The sequence below is a fragment of the Trifolium pratense genome, linkage group LG4 (assembly GCF_020283565.1).
Source record: "Trifolium pratense cultivar HEN17-A07 linkage group LG4, ARS_RC_1.1, whole genome shotgun sequence".
In the NCBI taxonomy this organism is placed as follows: Eukaryota; Viridiplantae; Streptophyta; class Magnoliopsida; order Fabales; family Fabaceae; genus Trifolium; species Trifolium pratense.
This window is the reverse complement of record NC_060062.1, coordinates 20249733-20259713: the sequence shown is the minus strand read 5'-3', so window position 1 is coordinate 20259713 and position 9981 is coordinate 20249733. Positions and strand designations below refer to the sequence as shown.

Here is a 9981-nt window from a genome sequence, read left to right as displayed (position 1 = left end):
AACATTTGAGTTAAACAATTGATAGCATATATGTGCATTCATGTAGATTATGTGCCACCATCAGTTTGAATGAAAAAATGTAGAAAAGGAACATGATACTATCAGTTGTTTGAGCACATAAAAATAAAATAATGAACTAAACACATTGCATTGTTAAGGAGACTTGAGTACCTTCCAAGGGAAGGTAAAGTTATATATGTACTACTTAACAAAGCTTTTCTATCAACAAGTAATAAACATGTATACTATACATGTAAGTTGTGCCATACATGTATACTATACATGTAACAACATGCAAGTTTAACTTCAAATATGTGTTGCTTGGATTATCATAAGACATCTTCATTTCCTTGCACAAGTTCATGTTCATGTCTGCATAATCAAGCTTTACTTACAATGTTGTATCTAATCTAACTATGCAACTGACTAACAATGACTTGAGTATTTATTTTTGCTGTTGAGTAACAGCATCCTTAACCATGCAATGACTAATGTATCATTGGTTACAGATAAGATCATATCATATAGTTAATAATTTGTAGAACTCATAAAGTTTGTATATGCTATAAGTAGAGTTGAATAGAGAAGTTCATTCCAAGAGTCTGGAATTCCAGGAAGGCACCAATGGCTGCAATCTTGAACCATTCTATGACCTTTGTTATCACTGAAACCTGGTTCTCTATATATTGAAGGATGTCCATCTTTTCTATAATCAGTCATTTTGGTAATGTTGAGATAAAACACCGGGGTCTTCATCTCTGCTATAACCTCTTCAACAATTCCCATTGTCCATGGATATGCCGAAAGATAGCTCTCATTTGTAATAGGTTGTCTCTCCCCATCACATTTACCTCCAGAGTTCCATTGCCCCCCTCTGCAAGTTACACACATAAAATCAATTAGTCCAATGTATTCAAATGTTAGGGTACGTACCTGACAGATTTTCGTTATTTCGTATACTTTAGGGATTAAGATGGCGGATTTTATATACTTCACGGGATGCTTATCATTTTTATACACTTAAGGTACTAAATTGGAGAGACTATGGAATCATTCATAAAAATCTACCTGTAATGAGAAGCTGAAAAACCAGTGAAAAAAACTCGTGTGCGCGTGCTATCAACTGTAGTATCAACCCACTTAGCCCATGTCTTCAATGCTTTTCTTAGTGCTTCAGAAACTTCTAATCTCTCATAGACATGATTACCTTCTTGAAAGTAATTTCTACTGCAAGTATGAAAATTTATACTAGTTAGACTTTGAATATTGTTTCGAAGCAGAATTGTTTTGTTAATAGTTACCCATTTTTGGTCTTGTCATGATTCCACCAATGTCCTGTGTTGAAAATGATTATATCAGCATCATAATACTGAGACTTAGAAGCTTGAATCATGTCAAGCCTGAGAGTTTCTCTTTGAGGAACTCCACCGTTATGTACCACTCTCCATTCTTGAACTAGAAACGGCGATTTCACAAAGTCTATAGAGCATCCATAATCCTAATTAACATAACAACAACAAAAAACACAAAATCAAACCTTAACAATGCAAGCACTATAAAATTACTTATAAAAAACAGCTTGCAAATTCTTTTGAACTTACTTTGAATTTGAAAGAAAAGAAACCTTGAATCCTGAATTCGCGACGTCCTGAAACTTCGTAGATTCTGCTCTTATCTTTAAGAGAAGCTCTCAAAGCACATACCAAAGATTGCCACATGTTCCTGTTCAAGGAATCTCCTACAAACACCACTCTCTTGCCTCTTAACATATGCAACATTTTCAACCCATCAAACCTATACATATATATTGATGAAAAAAAATTCAACTTTACTACACAAAACATAAAAAAATAAAAAATAAAAAATCAACTTTACAAGGTAGAGTTAAGAAACTACAGAACCTTGGAATTTGACATCCATGTGGCTTCCAACGATATTTAAGAAACTCGTAATCTGAACGTCCATTCTTGAAGCAGTTAAAAGTATCATCAAGAAAAGGACATGACCCATGATGATAAGGGGTTTCATGAGAATCATCTTGAATCCAAGAGCCATCAAAGATATCACATGAATCGAGGTCTTGCGAGTCTCCGTCTGTTGAATTTCCTCGTGTTCTTTCTGCTGCTGTAACAGAAGAGAATGTGTTGCTCTGTGATGATTCTGAAACTGTGTAGGAAGTAAACGGTGCGTGTGCCAATACATTGTTCAAAGAAAATGAAAAACGAGAAGGAATGATGATAGTGTTGTTGTCACTGATAGGTGAGTTTGTAGTGTATGATGCTGAGAGGAGAAAGAGGGAGAGAAGGAAAAAAGGGACTGTTAAAAGGTGAGTTCTTGGACGTAACAGAGGGTGTTGAAGAGTTCTTTGAAGTTCTGATGAATTTAGCAATGGTTTCTTGAGTGCCATGAGAATTTTCAAAGAAGAATATACATGTGGAAAATTTGAATATATATAATGAATAGTGGAGGAGCTACTTATATATTTTTGTATTGTATTAATGAGACTAATTATATACTTAGTCGCTTTTTCTTTTAATATTTGGTCTAATTTTAGAACATATATGATTATACAAACCCAAATTCTGTAGGAAATAGAGTAGGAATCAGTGATGGAAAATTAGAACCCAAAGTCTAATAACATTTCACATAGGTTAACTACATTCAACTAATCAATAATAACTTTAACTACTTCTAATAATAATAAGACTTTATGTATCAATCAAGGAGTATTTTCTGAAATATGTTAGTACTATGAAAGGTAGGATCCAAATGACATTGTAATAATGGAATAAAAACATTGAACTACTTATAAGAACAGCTAAAAGCTTTTTATTATTATAGGACAATAATTCTTATTGATTTTCACAATTCTAATGATACATCACATAGGCAGCAAGAACTCGTAACTTTTTTCGACATTATCACTATAGCTATAACATGATTACAACTTGCTCATCTTATTCTTGACAGGCCCCATTTCCTTTGCCTTGGCCCTCAGCAGATGCTTCTGTACCTTCCCAGTAGCTGTCTTAGGTAATGGTCCAAAGACAACCGATTTCGGAACCCAATAAGCAGGCATCTTGGCCTTGCAGAATTTCAGTATATCATCAACTAGACGCTGCTCGTTACTACTATCCACTCCTGGCTTTAATGTCACAAACGCACACGGAGACTCACCCCATTTCTCATCTGGCCTTGCAACAACCGATGTCTCCAGTATCGCAGGATGCGAGTACAGAGCATTCTCTACCTCTACACTGCTGATATTTTCAGCACCCGAGATGATGATGTCCTTTGATCTGTCTTTAATTTCTATATATCCATCTGGATGCTTTACAGCAAGATCGCCGGAATGGTACCATCCATTTGCAAAGCTCTCTTCATTAGCTTTAGGATTCTTTAAGTAACCTTTCATCACGGCATTACCACGCATCACGATCTCACCAACAGTTTTGCCATCAGCAGGAACAGGCTGCATGGTTTTCGTGTTTACTACGTCCAGGCCTTCCAAAGCAATGTACCTAACCCCTTGTCTTGCATGGAGTCGGGCTCTGGATTCTGGTGGAAGTGAGTCCCACTCTGGTTTCCAAGCACAATAGACGGATGGGCCAAAGGTTTCTGAAAGACCGTAAGTGTGTGTGACACGAAATCCTCGTTCAGACATGCCGGAAAGCACAGAAGGAGGAGGAGCAGCACCAGCAGTATTCACATGTACAACATGAGGTAGAGGAAGTATGGTTTCCTCAGCTGGAGCATTAATTATTGAGTTAAGCACCACTGGTGCTGCACAAAAATGAGTCACTTTGTACTTGGCAATGGCTTCATATACTGCCTTTGCTGATACCTGCGTAAACACATCAAGAAAATTTGATTGAGGGTAGATAACAGCTTACTCGTTGTTAATGAAAACAACTCTAAACAAAGTAGACAACAATATTAGTTAACATGAGAGCGCGTTATCAGTTATCACTAGTTAACCAACTACAAACTGCCAAAAAATTACAGCATTTAAAATCCTGGTCAAAAGTATCACAAGTTTATGTTTGAATTATGCTACAATTTGTTCTAAAACAGCCCTCAATCATGTGTTCATGAGACATTCATCAAATTGCATTAGCATTAACGATAGCATCAAACTTGAAGCTAAAATTACAAATTATCAACAAGACTTGCACAGAATATTATATTAATGTAGTTGACCACAGATCACAGAAATAGCAGTTTGTTCAAAACTTCAAATTCTACAAGCCTACAACAACTATTTAACAACACTTTGTAGTTGTACTAAATCATGTCTCACAAAACAATAGCAGTTTGTTCAAATTCTGCTCAAATAAATGCACAGGAAAAGAAACCAAACCCATCAGACATTAGTTTTACCTGGCGGAGACATATGTTTGTGCCAAAGAGAGCTGCCAGTGTCCAAGTGTAGCACCAACCATTGCAATGAAACATGGGTAGAGTCCAAAGATATACAGCTCCTTCATTCATTCCCCAAATAAGTGCACCACTAAGAGACATGAGATACGCTCCACGGTGATGCAAAACCACGCCTTTCGGACTAGCAGTGGTCCCAGACGTGTAACCCAAAGCAATGCTCTGCCACTCATCCTCTGGTGGTTTCCAATCATATTCAGGGTCACCACTTCGAAGAAAGTCCTCATAATCAATGGCTCCTTTGCTCAACGCATATCTAAGTGACTCAGGGTCGCAGTTTTCATCGCCAATGACAATTAAAATCGGAGACTTAAATGTTTTGGTTTTGTCAGACCATATTTTCAAAGCTTCTTCTGCCAATGAAAAGAACTCTTGATCCACAATTACAACTGATGCATTGCAATGACCAAGAAGAAAAGCTACCGTGGAAGCATTCAGCCTTATGTTCACAGGGTTCAACACTGCCCCTGCCATTGGAATCCCAAAATGAGCTTCATAGAGAGCTGGAATATTTGGCGCAATAACAGCTACCTGTTGTTGTTGCAGTAGCATAAGAAAACTAGGTTACACATTACTGCTATTTATCACTTAACCCAAAAAAAACACAATAAATTGAAAACTTAATTAGAGTAAACATGAACCGTTAAGAGTCCTACATTGGTCGAAAGATGGTCTGAAGATATGTTTATAAAGTTACAAGCTCCATCTTAGAACTTTGAGTTGGGTTTAACACAACCTTATAAAACCATCTTGTAAAGGATTGTACTCAGTTATAAACACATCTTCAAACCATCTCTAAACTAAAGTGAGTCTCTTAACATAAATACACTCCATAGTTCATAGGCTATAAAACAATGTTGATATAGATAATAATAGAATAATTCCAAACAATTTTTTATCATACTAGATGATACTTAGAAGAAGAAAATAGTCTTCTTTTTTTTTAAATATATTAAAAACGACAAAATAAGATCACCGATCGATCGTCTCCATGAGATTAACTCAATTGGCAGATACATTGCACTATATGTGCAGGAGCTGGGGTTCTAACCCCAATGCTCCACTTATTCACCTTTAAGGTGGATTTTCGCCACTATGCTACTAAAAAAAAGGAGAATGTTAACTTGTGCCCTTAAGGCACATGTTAAGGAAGCAAAAATAGAAATTATTAAATGCTAATCTGTGCATTTTGACTTTTGAAGCATTAAATTTCTTGTATCATTAAATATTGAATTTCTATTTTGGTATATCGCCGTACCCTAAAAAAAAAAAAACACCGACTAAGCAAAAGTCAAATTAAGATTACCGATTAGAAAAAGTCAAATTAACATAATTTATATCAGAGAGATTCTGGAAAAAAACAATCTACCTAATTAGAGAAAACATTAATACTGTAAAAAAAAAAAAAAACAGAGTATGATGAATTGCGAGAAGTAGTTACTACATACAGTGTGTCCGAGAGAGATGGAGTGGTTAGAAAGAGCGGAAGCGAATCGACGGCAACGTTGATAAGTCTGATGCCACGTGTAATGAAGGGATCCATGGATGATTGATTTTCTGGTTGGATGAATCTTAGCAGCTCTTTCTAAGAACCATAAAGGTGTTAAAGCTGTGTAGTTAGCCGCGTTCTTTGGAAGTTCATCTATGTCCTGTTTCCTAACCATCATCTTCGTCTCGTCACTGTATGTATGTATGTACTTTCTCTCGCGCTTCTATTCTCTCTGTCTGTCTGTGTGTTCCTTATAAAGTAATAAGACATAAATGTATGACGAATGAGCAAACTTTGTCTTTATTTATACTCTCATCTCAGTTTTATGCTAACTCGTTTGTCTCGTCCTTATCTATCTCACACAAATTACTCCTAACTCCCGTTACCAAATATCCGTAGGATGAGTTGTATGATATGACCTCTTCACACTTTTCTTTATTATTTTGACAAGATAAGATCAACAAATTTAATTCATCTCCATAATTTTTTCAATAATAAAGTCTTATATTTAAAGGACTATCTGGATAATTTATATGTGTAGATAGTCGTTTGATGAATTTAATTTATATGCACCGTTAGTAAAATTATTTTACACGTGCGTTCAATAATATATTGATATATACATGATGTATAATATTTAAAAATAAATGATATTGTATATCACATTCATTAAATGACGTGGTTACGCATCATTAGATGTATGTGTAAAAAATTTTACGGTGACAGTGCACAGCAATTAAACTCTCTGTGTAAATCTATTTTACTATTTTATCTGGATAATTTATATTTGTATAACAATTAGTAATTATCAATAAAAATTAAGCTATTTTAGTTTTTAAAAAAATAAAAATTAAACTATTGAAAATTAACATGATTTCTATAAATCTAAAATGACAGATAAGATATTACTATTATTTTATATTTTTATAATAATAGAATTACTATCTTTGTACCAAAAAAAAATAAATATTATTATCTATAAATCTAAAATGAATTTGATGTATTTAGGCTAATGAATGTACCAAAAATACCACGAAATATGAATACATTGAACATTTGTATCATCATTGCAATATAATTATTCGGTGAATATTATTTTAGAGTTTAATAAAATTTAATATTTTGTTTTTGTAAAATAATTTTACATCAACGTTAAATAATAAAAAATTATTATATTATCATGTAAGTTTACTTTGTAATTAAAATTTAAAAGTAACTGCAAAATACTGATTTTTATATACTGGTATATATTTTTTTGGGTAAATAGGGTTTTACCCCCTGCAAAATAAGCCAATTTTGCATTCCTCCTGCAAAAAAAAAACTTGGGATTACCCCCTGTAATATTAAGATTCTCTCTTTTTACCCCCTGCTTGACAACTTGGCATAGAATCTTTATTTTTTATGAGGTGGCATGCATATGTGGCATTTAATTTTTTTTTAATTTTTTTTTAATTTGCACATGTCATTTTTATTATTAAATAAACTAAAAATTAAAAAAATAATAATAAATTCTTTGATTAATTTCTCATTCATCCCTACCACGATAACTTTCATCATTCAACAAGAACAACAACATCAACACCACCAAGAACAACAATCCAAAAAGAACCCAATTTTTTTTCTTCCAAAAATCAATCTCGGTAAACCTAGAAACATAATCATAAATTTCTTTTGTTCTTCTATTCTTCATCCCTTTGCAACAACCCAATTTTTTCCTAACCCAAAAACATAATTCTTCTTCCAAATTCTTCATCCCATCAATTCAATCCCTAACCCATAAATTCAAAAACCTAGTTTCTGCCTTTATAGGAAATTCGGTTCCTAGTTCCTGCCTTTGTTCTTCATCAATCATTTGTTTCGACGAATTCGGCGGAGTGATTCGGCGGATTTCTAGGTTTTATTTTAGAGAAAAAGGATTCTGAGATTCTTAGTTTGTGTTAGAGAAAAAATGATTTTGTGTTTTGAGAAGAAGAATGAGAAGGAGAAAGATTTGTGTTATGTTACAGGAAAAGATTGTGAGTTTTTTTTTTTTTTTGCGTTAGAAACAATGGATTAACATATCTTTTTGAATTAACATATTTTATTTTTAATAATTTTTTTTTGACACAATATTTTTTATTTTTTTAAAAACTAATTAAGTGGAATTTTTTAAATATTTGTCACCAATTTATTTAATAATAAAAATGACATGTGCAAATTAAAAAAATAAAAATGAAATAAATGCCACATATGCATGCCACCTCATAAAAAATAAAGATTATATGCCAAGTTGTCAAGCAGGGGGTAAAAAGAGAGAATCTTCATATTGCCGGGGGGTAATCCCAAGTTTTTTTTTTGCAGGGGGTAATGCGAAATTGGCTTATTTTGCAGGGGGTAAAACCCTATTTACCCTATTTTTTTAGATAAAAAATTTATAGCATTACATTAATCAATAAGTGCTTAGTATAATTTGGTATTTTAACAAATATTTGAAGATTAGCTACATATATGATCGACTTAGTTAAACTACGAACAATCTCATTTATCTACCTCGTAATAAACTCAACACTAAACTTAACGTAAAAAGAGTTAGATGATTTCTCCAATGCTTTTACACCATGCCTGCCAATTAAACTGATTTTACACCATGCCTGCCAATTAAACCCATTAGTTAATTCATCTCTCATTCAATCGAAACTAATGGAACAAATTGGAATAACAAACCCCAAGCTTACCCAACCAATATTCCAGTTCCAGATCTTTGAATTAATGAGTAACAACCATGAGCTACTCCATGTGAAATGCCATTTGATTATGCACACTACCAAAATACCAAGCGAGTCTATGCTAGGTGTGAAAACCACATGATAAATAAATATTTAAGACATTAAGTTTGATTTAGTGGTGAGATGTTTCAGTAATATACTAGAGATCATAAGTTCAATTTTCAACTTCATTGTGAACAAAAAAAAATTATAAATATTTATTATATCTTATAAGGATAAATGAGTAAACCATTTTTCTATTTTATCTTGTTGGTTTCTAACCTAACTCGCATCCTGGATACATTTTTTAAATAGAAAGAAAAATGAGCTAAAGTTCAAGATTAATTTAGTACTTCCTTCGTCTCAAATCTTTCGTCTTTTAGCTTTTTATTTTTGTCCTAAAACATTGGTTAAAAATCAAAATGCAATTAATGATGTTTTATCATTTGTACCTTTATAAAAAATGTTAGCCTCAGCGAAAATGGACAGGTCTTCATTTATATTATTATTATTATTATTTTCAATAGGACCAATAGGCGTTTCAGAGATTCCATTATAAAAAAAACGTATTTCTTGATCATTTTCTCTAAAAATAAATGGAAACTCGAAAACTCATTAAATAAAATTTTATCTTTATTAATAAAATAGGGATAAAAATGACTTAACTTATAAATATTTATAATTTCTTAATTCATGTGAAAAATTTTAAAATGCTAAAAAAATGAGACGGAAGAAGTATATTTTACTATGATGAGAGAGAATAATTTTTACATCATTAAACTATTGAATGCACAATTTGCGATATTAAATTTCTATATTTATATCATTAACTAGTGTCACGAGACATTGTTTAACATTTTCCATTTTACTAACTAATTAAACATTGAATTAGTGCCCCGAAGCCACTATGTTTGATCTAGTGGTGAGAGGTTTAGGTAGTACGTTATATGTCATGAGTTCGATTCTCAGTTCATTGTAAACAAAAAAACATTGAATTACACGGAGATTATTCGTTTTTTTTTTTTTTTTTTGAAAAAATAACTGCAAAACACTGATTTATTGCTAGTGTGGTAGTTGGGGTGATGCAATTGGATTTTGTACTTTAGTGTGGTGTTTCCTTGTTCTTCTTGTAAAGATGTTGTGGATTTCTTAGCTAATCTTTGACAAGTCTCCTTCTTGGATTAGTCATATTAATTCATTCAGCCTTTTCAAAAAAAAAATTAACTATTCAGCATATGATTTTTTCAATGGCTCGTCATTTATTAATTTATTTATCTCATTTTTACCATTCTAAACTCTAATTAGTTTTTC

The 9981-nt window shown here is 32.6% G+C and overlaps 2 protein-coding genes across 2 annotated transcripts; both read right to left on the bottom strand.

Moving 5' to 3' along the window:
• Window positions 1-358: 358 nt before the first annotated feature.
• Window positions 359-2418, bottom strand: LOC123882063 (protein trichome birefringence-like 4). The gene is made up of 5 exons (XM_045930849.1): window positions 1902-2418; window positions 1602-1794; window positions 1302-1498; window positions 1069-1227; window positions 359-874 (listed from the first exon to the last, which is right to left on the bottom strand). The coding sequence occupies exons 1-5, from the start codon at window positions 2405-2407 to the stop codon at window positions 529-531; spliced, it is 1401 nt and encodes a 466-aa protein (XP_045786805.1). The 5' UTR covers window positions 2408-2418; the 3' UTR covers window positions 359-528.
• A 391-nt stretch (window positions 2419-2809) lies between these two features.
• On the bottom strand, window positions 2810-6461 carry LOC123882062 (acetate--CoA ligase CCL3-like). The gene is made up of 3 exons (XM_045930847.1): window positions 5886-6461; window positions 4381-4968; window positions 2810-3844 (listed from the first exon to the last, which is right to left on the bottom strand). Exons 1-3 carry the CDS (start codon window positions 6102-6104, stop codon window positions 2942-2944), a joined length of 1710 nt encoding a protein of 569 aa, XP_045786803.1. The 5' UTR covers window positions 6105-6461; the 3' UTR covers window positions 2810-2941.
• Between the last annotated feature and the right edge of the window lie 3520 nt (window positions 6462-9981).

Bases quoted from the DNA above. Each gene is read 5' to 3' on its own strand.
- LOC123882063 (XM_045930849.1), bottom strand. From the start codon at position 2,407: ATGGCACTCAAGAAACCATTGCTAAATTCATCAGAACTTCAAAGAACT. The intron at 1,499-1,601 runs GTAAGTTCAAAA...TATGTTAATTAG, and splicing joins TCTTTTCTTTCAAATTCAAA to GATTATGGATGCTCTATAGA. The intron at 1,228-1,301 runs GTAACTATTAAC...TCATACTTGCAG, and splicing joins CATGACAAGACCAAAAATGG to TAGAAATTACTTTCAAGAAG.
- LOC123882062 (XM_045930847.1), bottom strand. From the start codon at position 6,104: ATGATGGTTAGGAAACAGGACATAGATGAACTTCCAAAGAACGCGGCT. The intron at 4,969-5,885 runs GTATGTAGTAAC...CAACAACAACAG, and splicing joins CCATCTCTCTCGGACACACT to GTAGCTGTTATTGCGCCAAA. The intron at 3,845-4,380 runs GTAAAACTAATG...GTGTTTACGCAG, and splicing joins CAAACATATGTCTCCGCCAG to GTATCAGCAAAGGCAGTATA.